Raw genomic sequence first — 17189 nt, 5'->3', positions numbered from 1 at the left:
CCTGAGCTGGGCCACATAATATCTTCCTGCCTTAGTTCTAAGAGATCGTACCCACCGGGCCAGTTCCTGGGGGTGGTAGTGAGATTTAAGTGAGGTCTCCCGACCACCCTCTGAGGAGTGAAAAGCCCCTGCAGATGCTCAGGTCTTGCAGCGTGGTGGTAGATTTTTCATGGAAGAACACTGCCAGCTAAGTGGTGAGCCTGGAGGAAGCTGGCTTTGTTGCATTTGCCTGGCAGAGATGGAGGGAAGTACAGTGGGTAGAGAGCAGAGACCGAGAACCATCTCAGGCATTGCAGAAACCTCTCAGTGTAGTAAAAATTGCTATTGTGCCAAAAGTTTTACCAGTTGCTGTGCCCTTAACAAACCTAGTCCATGGGAGTAAGCTGTGCAGATTCTGTATTCCTAAGTATCTGTTGAGCTCCTTCGGTGTCTCAGACACATGGCAATAAGCACTCAGGATGTGGCATTAATGAGGTAGACCCTGTTCCTGCTCCTGTGACAGGACTTTTCCTTTGCGCCCAGCTGAAGAGACAGGTGCTAGAGAAGATCAGGGAGGAAAAGAAAGCTAATTCAAGGCAATTCTCATGCCATGCCTCATTTTCTGAGTGTAGCTGGGAGCACTCTGAGACCATGTGAGGCCAACAGGGAGAGAGCATCTCTTGCTCAAGTGTTACACTTTTTCAGAAACAGAATAAGAGTTTCTTTGTGGATGGATGTGTACTTAACAAGAAAGCATGCTTGGTAAGCCAGTCCCAGCCAGCCAGACATGAGCCAGAGAGGGCGAAGGGGTAGCAGCATTTTCAAGTGCAAGCAGGCATGGCAGCTACTCTGCTCCTCCCCTGTTTTGTGACCGTGCAGGAAAGCCTGGGTTTTGGGGGCCTGTGGTGCTCTTACATTTGCATCCTCACCACAGGGCCAGCGTTGGCATCTTTGGACATTTCTAACCATTGGAATTTCTATTTTCCTTTAGGAATCCTCTTCTAAGCCTGACAAAAAGGTTTCCGTCCCATCAGGTCAGATTGGTGGCCCCCTGGCTTTGCCTTCAGAACACGCGGGAGGAGGCCTGAGCATTGGGGCCACAAACAGGGAGCTCTCATCCCAGGCATCTGGCAGCCTTGCTAATCCTGCTCCTATCAACCTTGAGGACTCATTGGACGGAGACTTGATCCGTAATTCAGCCTCCTCATTGGAGGTTGTGTCCAAGGAACTGGCTGTGCTGAATAGCAGAGCAAGTGGGAGCTCTGAGTTCACATTGCCTGCACCCTCGAAAGCACCCGCAGAGAAGATCGTAGGCACCGTATGTACAGACGAGAAGAGGAACTTTCCGAAGCCCAACCCTTCCGCCCCATCGCCTTCTAGTTCTCTGCAGTCTCCCCTAAATTTTCTAGCTGAACAGGCTTTGGCACTGGGGCAGTCCTCTCAGGAGAAAAAACCGGAGAGTTCTGGCTACAAAGAGCTGTCCTGTCAGGCTGCGCTCAGCAAGGGCCTGCCGGAAGCACATCAGTCCAAAGCAAAGCACCATGGCTTGCCACGGACGTCTCACACACCCCAGGCGGCAGCTCCTGTGCCCGGCCCCCAGGTGAAAGTGTTTCACGCGGGTGCTCAACAGCAGAAGAGCTTCACCCCCCCAGCTCCTTTTGTCAATAAGCTCCAGGGCCCAAAGCCTTCCTCCCCACAGTGCCATCGTTCCCTCCTCCAGCTTGTGAAGACAGCAACCAAAGGCCAGAGCTTCCATCCCTCCACGCCGGCCTCGTCAGGAGGCCCCCCGGTCTCCAGCAGCACCTCTCATAAGACCCCAGCCTCATCCTCCACTGCCCCGAGCCATCCAGCAAAACAGCACTCCGCTGGCTCTTCAGGGCCATCTTACAAGAATAGTCCCTTTGCCAGCTCTGTCTCTAAACATGGGGTTTCTTCTGGCAGCAGCTCTTCCTCTGGAGGAACACCAGTCCCGACCTCTACTTCCGGGAACCTGCTCCCCGGCGTACAGCCTCCCTCCGCAGGACAGTCTGCCAGCAGACCCGTCCCAGCCTCTGCAGTGAAAAAACCACCCGTTTCCCAAAAGCTGACCCTGGTGGCCCCTCCGGGTGGTCCAAATGGAGACTCCAGTGGTGGGACCCAGGGAGTGGCAAAGCTACTGACCTCCTCCCTGAAGTCCAGCGCAGTTAGCAGCATGACATCGTCTACCTCCTTGCCAGTGAGTGTCCTGGCACAGCAGTCCGCCCCTCGTGGGTCTTGTGGACAGGGCCGCTTGCCTTGCCCTGGTCGGAGAGAGAGATCCGACACTGAAGGTCAGGTAGGAATAGTGAGCCCGGAAACTGGAAGGAGGCTTGGGCTTCCTGTTTGTAGGTTTTTGCTTTTCTAGTGGTAGGAATCCCGGGAGAGCTGGAAACTTCTCCTGAGGATGAGCAGAGGGAAAGGACTGGTTTGCCAGAGGTGCTATGATCCTGGGTGGCACAGAATGAGCCACAAAACTCCTTTCACATTTCATAGCCTCCTATTTGTCTATCTCTCAAAACAAGTAAATGAAAATGGCGTCATCTCTCAGCTCATCAGTTTTGTGGAGATGTTCATGCCCCAGGAAATCAGTAACTTGTAAGAGTGATTCCCTTTTGGTTGGATTTTAAAGGACTCTGCAGGTCAGATAAAGGCAGTTTGACAGAGTCCAGTGGTTGATGAGGCTTGCTGGTAGGTAATTACAGGAAGTTTGGATGCGGGCTGGGGAAAGGAGAGAGCAATTGTTTTCATGTTTCCAACATAGAAAATGACTCTGTTGTTACAAAGACAAAACTATAGAAAGGTATGTACAGCAGGATCTCACCTACCTCTACCCTGGCACCACCCCTGTAAGGTAGCTGTGTTCCTTAGTTTCCAGGGTTTTCCCATCTCTTTATAAAGACAAAGGTCAAAACATACAAATATGTATGTGTGTGTATGTTTAATGTACATAAATACGAACACACTGGTGTTTGTGTGTACCTACATCTGTGGATGTTTGGGTAAGATGGTCTTCCTTTCTTACACAAAGGAGTAATTTATACTTGGTTAAAAAAATTTTTTTTTTTAATGTTTATTTTTGAGACATAGAGCATGAGTGGGGGAGGGTCAGAGAGATAGAGAGGGACACATAGAATCCGAAGCAGGCTCCAGGCTCTGCACTGTCAGCACAGAGCCCGATGCGGGGCTCGAACTCATGAACCGTGAGATCATGACCTGAGCCGAAGTCTGACGCTTAACCGACTGAGCCACCCAGGCACCCCTATACTTGGTTTTTTAAATGAACATGGTCCTGGGAGCCATTCCATGCCAGTTTTTTTTTTTTTTTTTTAATTTATTTTTGAGAGAGACTGAGTACGAGTGGGGGAGGGGCAGAGAGAGGAGAGGACACAACCCGGAGCAGGCTCCAGGCGCTGAGCTGTCAGCACTGAGCCTCATGTAGGGCTCGAACCCACGAATCGCGAGATCATGACCTGAGCCGAAGTCGGACGCTTAACTGACTGAGCCACCCAGGTGCTCCTCTCCGTGCCAGTGTAGAGTCCATCCTCTTTCTTCCTTTGGGGGCAGCAGTGCAGGGGCTGCCTTCACAAGGGGTGGTGTACAAGTGGGTCCCTGCCCTGCACATCCATCCCCAGCTTTGGTTTGTGAGTGAGCTTTGAACAGTGCTGGTGCTCTGACCGTGCTGTGTTTCCTCCCCAGAAAGGAACGAGTGGGGCTGTGCTGCTGGCCAGCTCCTCGCCCTTAAATCTGCTGTCTGCGTCCTACAAGTCTGGCAGCCCGAAGCTGCCTGGAGCCATGAACTCCAACTCCCTAGGGATCATCTCCCAGTTTCCTCTCCATGTGGTATCCTTCAGCGCCGAGTCCTCTGCCAAAGCAGGGGTTTCCAAGGATGCCATCGTCACGGGTCCTGCCCCTGGGACGTTCCATCACGGCCTCAACCATAGTAAGTGCTTCTCTCCTTGTCTCCTTGTGCTGGATGGACAGAAGGTTCCCCACTGCCTGTGCTGATTGATGAGTTCTGTTGTTGTGTGCTGGGTTCCTGTGTTTGTCTGGTGTGTGACCCTGGGCAGCGTTCCTGGGAACCGTGCTGAGCCCCCTCCCCCTTGGGGTTCTGACCCAGAACCAGTCCAGTAGGTTGTCTGGGCTCTCGACCACTGAAGCATCTTTTCTGTTCCTGTCTTCAATGTGTGTGTTTTGCTCTTTTCTCCCCTCCTGTTTTCTCTCAGGTCTCCTGGCTGGCTTGCACTCCAGCCCACCCCGTGCAGCGCCTCTCCCACACGCTGCCGTGTCCACTCACGTCCCGCAGAGTCTGCCAGGTAATTGCCAGGTGGTCAGAGTGCCACACGCACCACGCGGCATTCTGCTCTCCACTCGTTCAGATGCCTTGTCTGCTGCCAGGGAGTTCAGTGTCTTCTACTCGTTGTCACTGTGTTGTCCTGGTTTGTCCTTGAAGGCTCTGGCTCTTTGGGGACTCCAAGAGATCAACATAGGCTTCCACTTTGGAATTTCCCCTCATTCCCCACTTGGGATTGCCACTGGGTCGGCCTTATCCTGTGTGCTCACAGGGGAGGCAGTGATGGCCTGTATTCAAAGCAGGGGAATTCCCTTAGCGAAACTTGGTGCTTACGTTGGTGCTCATTTCCAAGGGTTAATTGGGGAACTGAAAAGTGTTCAGTTAAGTTGCTATACCTTCCAGGTGCTGCAGCTAACAGAAAGCTCTCAAGGCTTTATTTGCTTGTTTGTTTAGAGAGAGAGAGAGAGGGAGGGGAGGGAGAGTGCGAGGGTGAGAAAGTCACCTGGGGGAAGGGCAGAGAGAGAGGGACAGAGAGAATCCCTAGCAGGCTCTTTGCTGTCAGCATGGAACCAGATGCGGGGCTTGATCCCATGAACCCTGAGATCATGACCTGAGCTGAAATCAGGCATCAGAGGCTTAATGGGGTGCCTAGGTGGCTCAGTCAGTTACACATCTCCCTTTTTGGTTTTGGCCCAGGTCATGATCTCATGGTTAGTGAGTCTGAGCCCCGCATCAGGCTCTGTGATGATGGTGTGGAACCTGCTTCAGATTCTCTCTGTCCACTTCTGCCCCTCCCCAACTTGGGCTTGCTCGCTCACTCGCTCTCAAAAATAAATAAAAAAAAAAAAAATTAAAAAGAGTTGGACCCTTAACTGACTGAGCCACCCAGGCACCGTAAAAAGTGCTTAAAGCTTTATGTGAAAGGGAGAGCCCAATGGTGAGGTTTTAGGAGGGACCCTTACCTGTGCTGCCACAAAGTATGCCCAAGGGAGTTCAGGGGTGAAAGCAGACATTCAGGAACACAGCTGGGCAGTGCTCCTTTTCTTTTCCTGCTTTTCATCTCCATAGAGCAGTGGTTTTCAGAAAAGGGTGTGGTATTGCTGTGAGAAGGCAGCTGGAACCTGATTCTTGAGTACACCTCATGAGACCCTGGTGCGCAGGCTCACCAGGTCTTGGTTTTGGCTTCCTGCTCTTACTACGCTAGACCTGCTCCAGAGGGGAGGGACCAGGGAGGCTGCACCGGTCAGGCGAGAGCCATTCTCCAGGATGCTGAGGCTGGGGTAGCCCTGGTGTGCGGGTACCGGGGTGGGAGTTAGGGAGCTGCCTGGCTGGGCATGCCTGTGGCCTGATGTTTCTGAGTGTAAGCTCCTCCACGTTTGCTGTGGGTCCCTGACCCCCTGGCCCGAGGCTGACATATTCCTAGTGAATGCTGGAGGCCTTTTGCCTGTAAGAATGGATTGAAAATTTGTAAGGTGGAAATTTTGCTTCTTTAGAGAAAAGAACTGAGGGGCTAAGCCTGTGTGAACAAGGGCTCTGTTTTCCTCTAGGGAAGCGGTAGCTGCAGGGGACTCACCTCACAAACTGGTGGCTGCTACTGTAGCTAAGAGGGTAATGCGGGGTCACAGAACCACCTAGGCAAGACCTAGGTTTGAAAGATAGTCCTGCCTCTGCTTGCTTTCAGGAACGTCGCCCTTTGAAACAAAGAAAATAATTTAAGAGCCATTGGAAACATGACTGTTGGCCTGTGGTATTTTTAGTGCCCAAAAAAAAAAAAAGGGAAAGTGCTTTTTTGTACCATTTCTCCATTTCTGTCTCCTTTACACCTTCTTCAGGTTGGAGGATTCCATTGAGTGGTTGTAAATGGAAAGCTGTGTGACTGCGTCTGCTTTTTGCTCTCTTTCCCGTGCAGACTTAGAACGCTAGCTTCTTAGCACCTTGAGCTGGTTTCGTAGGACCTGAGGATTCTGATGGTGAGAGGGTCTCATAGCTGTTTGAGTGCAGCACGGTCTTGGGACCTCACCCAGAGCCTAGCCCGCCAGGGGACTTTGGTGGCGGCCGAGAACACGTGCACTCCCGTGGCAAGCATGCGTCGGGCCCCTGGCTTCTGGTGCTCCGAGTGCCGTGCACACTGCAGGCTACTGCAAGCAGCAGTGCACTCAGCCTCCAAGGGTTTTTGGGTTCGTCTGAGCCTTGGAACTCAGCTTTCAGGGGCTTTTGCTAGTTAAGTGATCCCCTTGAATTTTTGTTACTGCCGCCTTAAAGGAATCCGAGATCCTGAAAGACTTGTGTTGTTTTTGCTTATTTTTTTCCAGATGCTTCTCAGCTTCATGGAAAAGGGCCTGGTGTACCACGGAAATTGTGACCTCTTCAGAGGAAAGGCCCGACTCACTTAGGTCTGGGTGGAAGCTGACCAAGTAGGTCTCAGAAACTGGATAATCACTATGCTCTTTCTGCCAATTGGTTTCCTTCTGGCGAAGGTGTGAGTGCTGAGTGGAGCATCTCTTGGCACTGTGATGTGCCTTCAGTGAGGGGAGCAACCCTGGGCTTCTCTGTGGAGGCACTGACTGGCCTGGTGCCCCGGGCCCTGTGGCTCTGTCATGGACAATCGTTGGAGGGGCAGCTCTGGGCTGGGGCGCGTGGTGGGTCTTGTACGAAGCTGTGGTGTCAGGGCAGAGCAGGGCGCACCTGTTTGAAACCTGCCTGACCCCCTGGCATTTGGTCAGAGTACCTCCTGGTGCCCTACTGATCAGGGACCCCTGGCCACATTGGGATCCCCGATGGTCATGGTGTCCGTCCCATCCTCAGGCTGTGTGCTCAACAGGACAAAAACCCAGGCTGACACACAGCTGGGAGACTTACCTTGTCTTTTTGAAAAATACCCAGAACACCTAATGTGTGCTCATTGTGTTGGGGGCCAGCTTCTCTGCTGAACATGACAATGAAGCTCTTTCAGAGAAAAGACTTTTGTAGATTCAACAGTTGTGACAGGATTTTTAAAGACTTATTTTGGTCCAGATTTCATCATTACCATTAATGCATTGGATAGAATGCATGTCATATTATAGTAAGACATAATTCCAGTGCCTTTATGGTGGAGCAGAATTAGACACATGTCCATTCGGCCTTCTGAGTGGATTTCAGATGAAGACTTTTTTAAAAGATATGTCTGTATTTAAGACATAGCCAGTTTGAGTTTTTTACAGTTGCACATCCTAATCTGCCATCCTGACTTGAAGGTCATCTGGGCCCCCAGACCCCAGGTCCCAGTATAGCCAGGGCCCCCGTTTTGTTTTTTCAGAGTTCATTCAGGTGGACTGAAGAGCCCCAAAGCCCTTCATCTCTGAGGGCCAAGGATATGAGGGGCTCCAAGTCAAAGACATTCCAGTTTGTTTTATTTAGAAACCATTCTCAGGCAGAGCTGCAGGAACAGGCCCCTGTGAAGCATCTGCCATGTAGAAACAGGCCTTGACGTCCTGGGGCTCTCCGGGCAGCAGGGCTGTGCGCTGACTTGAGGGCGGTGCGCTGATGAGCTGGGAGAGCGCGCCGGAGACAGGCCAGGCCAGCTGCCCTGGAGCGCATTCAGCCAGCGGCTGCTTCACACGGATGTTTAGGGCACTTGCCTGTCCTGTGAAGTGTGTCCCACAAGGCCTATCTGAACTGACTGCTTCAGCTAAGTGATTGCAAATATGTTAAGAGTCAACAGCCTCCTCAGAATGTACACCTGTGTGGAGACACAGGCAGCTCTCTTGGTTCCTGCCTTCCAGGGTACAGTGCTCAGTAACTCACAGTTATGCAGAGGTTTGCCCCGTTTCCAGCTGGGCAAGACCTCACTCAGTTATCCGGCTAGGCCTCTGCTTTTTTTTTTTTTTTTTTTTTATGTAAGAAACAACATGTTTCACATCTGGCTAAAGTGGATAAGTGGATTCCTTATCCCTTCATTATATCTTTTTTTTTTTTTTTTTTTTTGCAACTTGGGTTTCCAGTTTGTTTACAGAGTAGTCTTAGGTAGTAGCAAAAGAGCCAAAGAAGAGATTTGTATTGCTGAGCTCAGAGCCGTGCAGAGGCCTTCCGTGAACACTGAGCAGTGGGAACTCTCCAGGCTTCTCCGCCCAAGAATACCCAAGGTCCCTTCCCTGCAGCGCTCGCACCCTCCTCCCCATGTACCATTGAGTGTGCAGCTGGAGCTGAATACCCTCATTTTTAGGAATCTAGTGATGCCTCTTGCCTCAGGGAAACGTTTCTTTGATGGGGAGTTTATGAGATTTCTTTTTCTTCTTTATGCTTTATTTGTGGTAATGAAAGAGTGAATGACCTAAACAGCCATGGCTGGGCAGACGGGCTGGCAGAGCGGGCTCCCCGGGGTCTGGGGCTGCGGCGCTGCGGGGCTTTCCTTGGAGCAGCCGTTCCTTAGGTGTGAGAGGGGCTGTGGCTTTTGTGCGGCGCGACGATGTTGGTGTTGGGGGGTGGTGTGAAAATTGTTAATCTTGTATAAAGCAACTCAATAAATTGTTTCAAGGTTTCCAAAACATCATTTCTCCTTCTTTTTACCATAGTTGAGCCAATTTTTCCTCCCCTAGGAGCTGGTATATGTGGAATATCCCTTTTGGCCAGAAGCCAAGAGGAGCAGGGGAAATAACTAAGCTTCGCATGCAAAAGAAGAAACGCCATGAAGTTAGAATCAAGCCACCCAGGTGTTTATTTTGCACTAGAAATAGAACCCCTAATCCCATTTTCTTCCATAATACGTGAGATAACAGAACATAAAATTCATCTGGTGAAAAATCAAATGTGTAGCATACCCAAATACCAGTGAGCTAACACACAGGACTTGTAAGGCACTGAAACTAAGGCTAACAGCAACACAGTCCATCATGAAAATATTTTGAGAACCACAACACATTTTCTGATGGTGGACAGTCTGGCTGACAGTTAACCTTCACTCTAGCACCGAAGGCCATACACTGTGCTGATTTCTTTGCGCCTCTTCTGGCACAGAGCCCAGATCTGTCACCAGGAGGCTTCTGACAGAAAGTGGGCTCTCAGCCAGAATCCTGGGGGGGGCCATGAGTGCAGGTTGGCAGCCCTGAGGGGCCCAGTCCGTTGGTATACCTACACATGTGTGGAAGGGAGGCCTTTCTGCCCTGGGGCGCCTCCACGTGGGGTGTGAAGGCCGGAGCGTGGAGTGGCTCGTCCTCCTCGGTCGTCATGGCTTTAGTTTTTTGGGTCATTTCCAGGTGTCACACGAAGAGTCTATTGATGGAAAAGTGTGGGAAAAGGGACAGAAGAGGGGCAATGTGGTTGTCCGATCATCAGAGGATGAAGCGGGTCCCTCACCCAGGGTGAATGACCATGAGACGGGCTTGGGTGATGGGCTCAGCTCTGCACAGGTTCAGAGCCCGCACAGGGCCACAGAGGAGAAGACCCAGCGGTTCTGGGTGGGAGCCAGCCGGCCAGCTGGCTGCTTCCAAGAAGGTGGAGGGCCGGGCTGGGCCTACTTCTGCCCGGACACCAGGACGGCCAGCTCCTGGATGGACATATCCTTGTTGACGTAGCGCTCGTACTGAGCCGGGGTCAGCCGTCCTTTCTGCAGCGCCTCTTCAATGGAGAACTTCCTGCCAGACTTCCTGTCGTGGATCACGGAGGACTCCCCGCTGGGACCCTTCACCGAGATTTCCTCCCAGTCACACTCCTGGCTCCTGAGTTTCACGAACATGTTCCAGTCGATGAGGCCGGCCCGATGGGCTTCCTCTGGGGACAGCTCCCGGCCCGTGTCGGGGTCGATGACCACGATGGAGCGCCGCAGGTGGTTCTCTCTCTGCTCCCTCTTGACGGCCACGGAGCCCAGGCGCTTCTGCAGCTCGTCGATCTCCAGGTCTTTGTCTTTGGAGAGCCTCTTGAGGTCGTCCAGCTCTCTCTCCAGGGACCACAGCCTGGAGTCCAGGTTTGTCCCCGAGTCTGCCGTGCTGGTGGTTCTCAGGTCTCGGGTTTCTGTTGCTGCCATTTCCATTTCTGACTGGAGCCTCCGGGTCTCAAGCTGCAGGCTCTGCCGCTCCAGCTGCAGCCTGTGGTTTTCCTCCCTGAGGAAGTCCAGCTCCTTGGACGACTTGGAGTTACAGAACTCCAGCTCCGACAGCTTGGCTTCCAGCCGACTCACTTCTGCATCCAGTTCCCTCTTGCTCCGGCTCTCCTCCTCCAGGCTGCTCCTGAGCTTCTGGATCTCTTGTTCAGTGTCGCCCTTCTCCACCTGGACGCTTTCAGAGAAGACCACCTTCTCCTTGACCTCCATCTTCTCCAGGTTGACGAGCTGCTGCTTCAGGGTCTCGAGCTCACTCTCCAGGACCTGCCGCCGGTGCCTTTCTTCCTCCAGCTGGACTTTGAGCAGAGAGTGCTCCCGGGCCTGCTGCGGGTCCTGCTGCAGCACCACCTTCTGCTTGAGGGTCACCTTCTCCCGGGCCTCCGCCTCCTCCTTCTCCAGGTCGGCCAGCCGCTGCTTCAGGCGCTGCACCTCCAGCTCGGCCTCCCTGCGCGCCTGCCGCTCGCGGTCCAGCTCCTCGAGCTGGCGCTCCAGCTCTGCGCGCCGGCGCTGCAGCCGCCGCAGCTCCCCACGGAGGCTGTCGATCTGCCGCAGCTCCACCTCGATGCTCTCGGTGAAGGCGTTCACCTCGGCGCGCAGGCTGGGCTCCTCCTCGTACCTGACCACCTCCTGCTGGACCACCTTTTCCTTCACCTGGGACAGCTCCTCCTCTTTCTGCCTGATCTTCTCCTCCTGGGAGGCTCGCTCTCTTTGCAGATCCACTTGCTTCTTCTGTTCCTCTGAGAGCCTGGCCCGCAGAGACTCCACTTCCTCCTTGGTTTGGGGGTCTTCCTGGAACTGGAGGATCTCCTGGACCACCTCCTTGGTCTGTACCTGGGGTTTGGTGTCTTTCAGGGACTGGATCTCTTGCTTTAACTGGTAGATTTCTAAGTCGCACCTTTCAATAAGTCTCGTCTTGTCCACGATCTCCTCCCGGAGCCTCCGGAGCTCTTTCTCCATCTCGGGGTCAGTCTTGTACTTGATGACTTCCTTGGTCACCTCTTTGACCTCTACCTGGGGGCCCCTCCTCCTGAGCGCCTCCAGCTCACTCTGGTAGCTCTTCAGCTGCTCCTCGGCTCCCCGGTACTTGCGTTCCTGCTCCACGAGCTCCAGGCGGAGGTTGGCCACTTCCCTCTCTGCCTCGGGGTCCGGCCGGACAATCTCCCGCACTTTCTCCTGTACCAGCACTCGGGCATTTTCCTCCTCCAGGGCCCAAATCTTGCGAAGCAGCTCAGTCTTCTCCCTCTGGTTGGTGCGAGCCTTGGCAGCCTCGTCCTCACACTGGCGCTTGAGGTCACCGACCTCCCTCTCGGTCGCCACATCCCTTTCCACCTTGAGTACCTCCTTCACTGTGATCTTCCCCTCTGCCATGGCCCGCTCCTTCTCCAGCCTCTTCAGCTTGTCCTGGAGGAAGCTCAGCTCCTCTTCGTGCTCCTCCCTGCGCTTGCCCTCCCGCTCCCGGGCCTCCTGCAGCTGCCGGTACTCTGCCTCCAGCTGGGGGTCGTTCTGCAGTTTCACCACCTCCTTCTCGGTGACCCTCTCCTGGGCCCGCTCCTTCTCCTCGGCCAGGGCTGCGATGCGCTGCTGCAGGAGGGCTGCCTCTGCTTCCCGGGTGCCCTTCTGCCGCCTCAGCTCCTCCAGCTCCTCCCTCAGCTTCAGGACCTCGTCCGCCTGGGCTCGGTCCGGCTCGATGCGCAGGACCTCCTTGACCACGTACTCCTGCCCCCCATCCCTGGTCTCCTGCTCCAGGGCACGCAGCCGCAGCCGCAGCCCCTCCAGCTCCTCCTGCAGCAGCTGGTTCTTGTGCCGCTCCTCCACCAGGGTCCGCTGCATCTGCTGGAAGCTCTCCTCGAGTGCGGGGTCCGGCACCTTCTTCAGCACTTCCTTCTGTACCACCGCTTCCTGCGGGCTCCGATTCTGCAGGGTCTGGATCTCCTCCTGTGCGCTCTTGACCTCCTTCTCCAGCTGCTGCCTCCTCTCAGTCTCCTCCTCCAGCTCCTTCTGTACCTTCCACGTCTCCTCCACTGCGGAGCCCGGGGTGCTACCCTGCGGGGTCTCGTGGCTCGCTCCCACCTCCGGCTGCTGAGAAGGAGAAGACAGTGCATGGTTAACGCGCGGCCTGGCCTGTTCCCACCTGGTCGGAGCGCACCTCAGTCCCCCATGGAAAGGTCAGACCCTGTGACGCCCGAGGCTTCCTCGGTGTCGAGTTCACGGAGTTCCTGGGTTACTTTAGAAGATGGTGAAACAAATAGTTTAGGTCTTTTGAACAGTAAAGTAGTTGACGACCATGGCAGAGCATCCCACCTCCGGTCCTGTTCCCAGAGGCTGTCGTCTTTGAGACGTACATTTTGAGTGCATGCCACATGTTTCTTTTTCTGCAGAAGCGGTCGTCCCCTGTTCTGCACCCTGCTTGGTGCACTCAGTACAGACAGAGGCTTCCACGGTGGCCCTGCTTCATTTTCCACTGTATGGACGGACAGACGTGGGCTTCTGAAAACAAGCTACCTGCCCTGGGGACCCAGCAAATATTGGCTGGATGGAATACGTGCTGCTTTTGTGCTCACAGAAGTGCTGGCTGGGCCACTACCTGCGCTGGCGCCGTCCGATAGCCAGGGACACTGCCACCAGCTCACGGACTGTTTTGTGGGAGCAGAATGAGCCTGATTTCTTACCTGCTGGAATAGTGGGAAGTAGAATGACCTGTAGGAGATCCATTACCTGTCTCAGGAGACTCAGGGCAAACTCCAGATTGTGAAGCCTCTGTCTGTTGATGGCGTTAACTTCAGTGAACTTGGCAGCAAGAGCCGCTTCCTACGGGAGAGCAGTCAGCAAACAGGAGTCAACAGGCTGAGCAGCAGCGAGGTGGACCGTGTTTGAAAAGTCTGGCATTTGGGGATAGAGGGTAGCTTCTGGTCTCTTGCTACCTGGAATTGAACTATAGTCTCAGCTGCTGGAGGAACTGGATTTAGAGCATGAAGGCGAAAGTCTGCATGACCCTGAGCAGGTCTTCCTCTCGGAGCCTTCACTTACTCACACGCGGAAGGAAGTAACCCCAGCTCTCCACATCTACTTACTTAGGAGGAGTCCTGTGGGAGCCTCCCAGATCCCTGCAGCAGGCTGTCTTTCCAGGTATATCCACATCACTGCCCGAGAACAAGTCTACCATCTGTTCTTAACCAAACCTGTCTTACCTTACCGAGCACCCAGGAGGGCTCTCGGCCCCGTTTCCCTGTTGGGGTGCATCTCACAGGCCTGTGTGCCGTGCCTCCCCCAGGGCCCGCCTGCACCACTCACCTCTTCCCTCACTTTGGCAGCGGGGGACTGGAGCCTGGCTCTCTTGCTGACGTGGCTACTCCTTCCATTCTCCAAGTCAAGAAGGGACCTTAGTTTCTCTGCTTCTAACTCATAGTCCTGGGTGAGAGAGAGACATGGTGGAGGGCAGACAACCGCAATAGAGACAGAAGTGTTCTTCTGCCCCTTGTAGCGGACTGCGGAGGTCTGCACGGCTGCGTACTGTAGTAACGGCCAGGAGGTGCTGAGAACCATCTACATGCCGGCTGTCCAGAGCTGTGTCCCTCAACAACCCAGGACACGACAGAAAGGAGGCGCGCAGTGCCCTCCCGCCCCAGACAGATCCCCCTGGGGGCCCCGAGTGTGGTGCTCTGCTCTCTCCCCACAGCACTTGAGCCGGTTCTCCTGCTGCCTCGGATCCCCTTTATTCCTTTGCTGACTCCATAATCCACCGGCCGTGTAGGATATTTCTAGTTTTTTTCTTTTGCTATTGTGAATAATAGCTGCTGCTACGAAGATTTTTATTTATCCTCCATTGTTGTTTTGTTTTCCCTCTGGGATAAATCCTCCCTGTTTACTGCTTCAAGCAGTAGCAATCCCTTCTCTGGTGTTCAGCATCTGGGACACACTGTTTTCCTAAAGGGCTGTGCCCGCTCCCAGGGCTGCCCGCAGTGCCCGAGGATGACCCCCCCCCCCCCCCAAGGTCTAGCCCTTCTCTGTCCAGCCCTCCTGACAGGACGAGGCCCTGCTGTCTTGCACTCAGCAGGAACTTCCCGGCTCACCTTGACAGCTTGCTGGTACTGCTGGGAGGAGGTGCAGACTTTCTGGACTTCTTCTTCCCTTCTTGCTATCTCATCTAGCAGGTTCTGTAAAACAACAGAGACTTTTAAAATAAAAAATTAAGAAACAAACCAACAAAAACAACCCTTGACAGAGTAGCTGGATTCCTCAGAATCTGAAATTCAACTTCTGTAGTACAAAGTTTCATGAACGGCTTCCTTGTATACAGTTGCTGGTCACAAAAGGCAATTCTCTGACCCTGTGAAGAAGGGCCAGGAAGATCATCGTCTTTGCCAGGAAACCACTATTTACAGAGTGCTTTGAAATGTCAGGCACTCTTCTAATATCTTCGATCTCATTTTATCTTGAAGTTGTCCTGTGAGGTAAGTGCTATCATTATCTCCAGTCTACGAGTAATGAAATTGAGGTATAGTCACCTTCAGTGACTTGCCCACAAGGACATGGCCATTAGGGTTGGAACCTGAGTTTGAATCTAGGCTGTTGGGGTCCTGTGTCCCTCACTCCCAAGACACTGCTGCCTTCCAGCCAACCAGGACTCTGAACTTGGGAAACGGGATTTTTTTTTTTTTTTTACTACGAGGGCTCCTCATGTGTTGCTGTAGCCATTTGCTCATTCAGCCAGCCTATGTGGACTGTCCACTCTGGGCCAGGCCCTGTGCTGGGCACTGAGGCGGGAGCGAGGCCATTCTTGTTCTCAGAGTTAGGTGCTGGCAGCCAAGCAGGGCCGAGGTCTTAAGGGACCTTGCCGACCTCCGACAGCCCCCATGCCACTGTAGACCTGTGAACATGGAGGCAACCGCCTCACCTTCTGATTCTTCAGCTTGGTCTCCATCTGGCTGAGGGTGTCTGTCTCCTGGGGCTCATAGCTGGGGATGTGGGACAAGAACTGGAGCATGTGGTCGTAGCCGCTGCGGTAGTCGTCATACGCGGCCCTGGCGTTCTCCAGGCTCTGGGCCCTGCGGAGGAAAGCCTGTCAGGCCTCTGCCGCAGTCCGAAGATGCCTCCTGTCTCTTTTTAAAGAAGTCCTCTTTGCTCATGTTTTAAAAGCAGGAGGGATCAAATATAACCTAATAAAATAACCTAAACGTTGCTCGAAAAGAGAGCAGTTGAGGCACCTGGGTGGCTCAGCCGGTTGGGCATCCCACTTCGGCTCAGGTCAGGATCTTGTGGCTCGTGAGTTCGAGCCCCGTGTGGGGCTCTGTGCTGACAGCTCAGAGCCTGGAGCCTGCTTCAGATTCTGTGCCTCCCTCTCTCTCTGCCCCAACCCACTCTCATTCTGTCTCTCTCTCTCTCTCTCAAAAATAACATTAAAAAAATATTTTTTTTTAAAAAAGAGCAAACCTAAGCAGCAGTAGGAGATAACCGAACAGATGCACATGAAAGAGAACAGCAACAGAGAGCAGTGAATTGATAGACCTCAGAAGAATCAGGAAGGAAAAAGAGGATGTATATACAAATAGAATGAGGAAAGGTACAACATCAGGAATGGGGGCGGGGGACATCCCCTCAAAAAATCAGAGAATATTAAGGACAATTTTATGCCACTAAATTCAACTACGTGATGAGATGGACAAGTTCCTCGAAAGACACAAGCTACTGGACCTGCCTCCCAGGGCAGATGGCCCAGAAAAGTCCCAATACCAATTAAAGAGGCTGAATTTGTAGTTAAAATGCAACACACAAAAGCCGCTTGCAGGCCTGCATGGCTGCTCCCCTGGTGAACTGTACCCAGCACCGAAGCAAAGGGGAGCGGGATCTGTTCTACAGGAGCTCTTCCGGAAGACACAAGAGGAGGTCACACTTAGGGACTCCTGAGACCAACAGGACGTAGGACAGGAACAAGCAAGACGCAGTGTATGTGCTGTGTTGTCACTGATGTCACGGCCCCCACCCCCCGCCCGCCAGCTCCTCAAGAACATTTCTGGAAGTGTACACAAAATGGTAGCCACGCCTGGTCGTTGTAATCACCTTGAGGTTTTTACTTTGCAGATGGATTGCTTTTTCCAAAATGAGAAAATCTAGAAAGCAAACCACTTGGGGCAGCTTCACAGCACAAGAGCTAAGGGGAGGCTGCCGCCTGGCCACGGCTGCTTACCTGAGCTCCACCTGCTGGCGGAGGTTGTCGGAGCGCTGGGCCAGCCTGTGCGCCTCGGCCTCCTGGCGCTCCAGGTCCGGGCAGTGCTCCTGGAAGCGGCTGGCCAGGGAGCTGGAGCAGCGCTTGGCTGCCTGCAAATTCTGCTCCACGTCACTGAGCAGGGACTCCTGGGCCTGCAGCGCAGAGGCCAGGGCCTGTCGGGGCGGAAAGGCAGAAGGTGGGCGCTGCGGTCAGAGCCCCGGGGTGGGGGTCAGGGCAGCACCACCCAAGCTGCCTGAGGCCTCTGGCTTTGGGGATGGGAAGCCTGGGTGGGGAGGAGAAGGACGGGGGTTTTGCCTCTGTGTTTCTCATTAAATGTGGTGGTCATCTCTGCAACGTTCTGTTCCGTTGCCGGGAACACCAGCCGGAAAAACTAACGTGTAAAAACCCTGCAGGAAGCAGCATGTGCCCGGGACGAGAGTGGCCAGCTGCTTTCCAGCTTTAAGGCCTGGGCAGAGACTTTCTGTCTGAGCCAGTTTCCTTGGCTCTGAGGTGAGAATCTCAGCACAGAGCGAGGATTCTGTGGACTGGTGTGTGAATAAGCAGCCTCCTAAGGGCCCACGGACCCGTGTGCCCTCAGGAGTCAGGCGGGCAGACATGTG

The 17189-nt window shown here is 53.8% G+C and overlaps 2 protein-coding genes across 8 annotated transcripts in view; one reads left to right on the top strand and one right to left on the bottom strand.

The window, feature by feature from the left end:
• Positions 1-8184, top strand: part of UBN1 (ubinuclein 1) — a 39218-nt gene extending 31034 nt beyond the window's left edge. Inside the window, exons 15-18 of one of the 6 annotated variants that reach the window (XR_007147653.1) lie at positions 971-2288; positions 3694-3937; positions 4221-4310; positions 6601-6651. Coding sequence is in view for 5 of the 6 variants with exons in the window: in XM_047837676.1 (XP_047693632.1) it covers positions 971-2293; positions 3694-3937; positions 4221-4310; positions 6601-6650 (1707 nt within the window). In the remaining variant the exon portion in view is untranslated. Of the gene's footprint in view, positions 1-970; positions 2294-3693; positions 3938-4220; positions 4311-6600 lie in introns of all 6 variants that reach the window. The other 5 variants (XM_047837676.1, XM_047837678.1, XM_047837680.1 and 2 more) reach the window with 5 other exon arrangements.
• A 776-nt stretch (positions 8185-8960) lies between these two features.
• Positions 8961-17189, bottom strand: part of PPL (periplakin) — a 46374-nt gene continuing 38145 nt past the window's right edge. Inside the window, exons 17-22 of one of the 2 annotated variants that reach the window (XM_047837675.1) lie at positions 16549-16742; positions 15259-15409; positions 14435-14518; positions 13656-13772; positions 13080-13172; positions 8961-12440 (exon numbers count right to left, since the gene is read on the bottom strand). In XM_047837675.1, the coding sequence (XP_047693631.1) occupies positions 9780-12440; positions 13080-13172; positions 13656-13772; positions 14435-14518; positions 15259-15409; positions 16549-16742 (3300 nt within the window). In that variant the 3' untranslated portion in view covers positions 8961-9779. Of the gene's footprint in view, positions 12444-13079; positions 13173-13655; positions 13773-14434; positions 14519-15258; positions 15410-16548; positions 16743-17189 lie in introns of both variants that reach the window. The other variant, XM_047837674.1, reaches the window with a different exon arrangement.

This window comes from Prionailurus viverrinus, chromosome E3 (genome assembly GCF_022837055.1).
Source record: "Prionailurus viverrinus isolate Anna chromosome E3, UM_Priviv_1.0, whole genome shotgun sequence".
NCBI classification, from domain to species: Eukaryota; Metazoa; Chordata; class Mammalia; order Carnivora; family Felidae; genus Prionailurus; species Prionailurus viverrinus.
The sequence above is the reverse complement of the archived record's forward strand: the minus strand, read 5'-3'. Positions and strand labels throughout refer to the sequence as shown.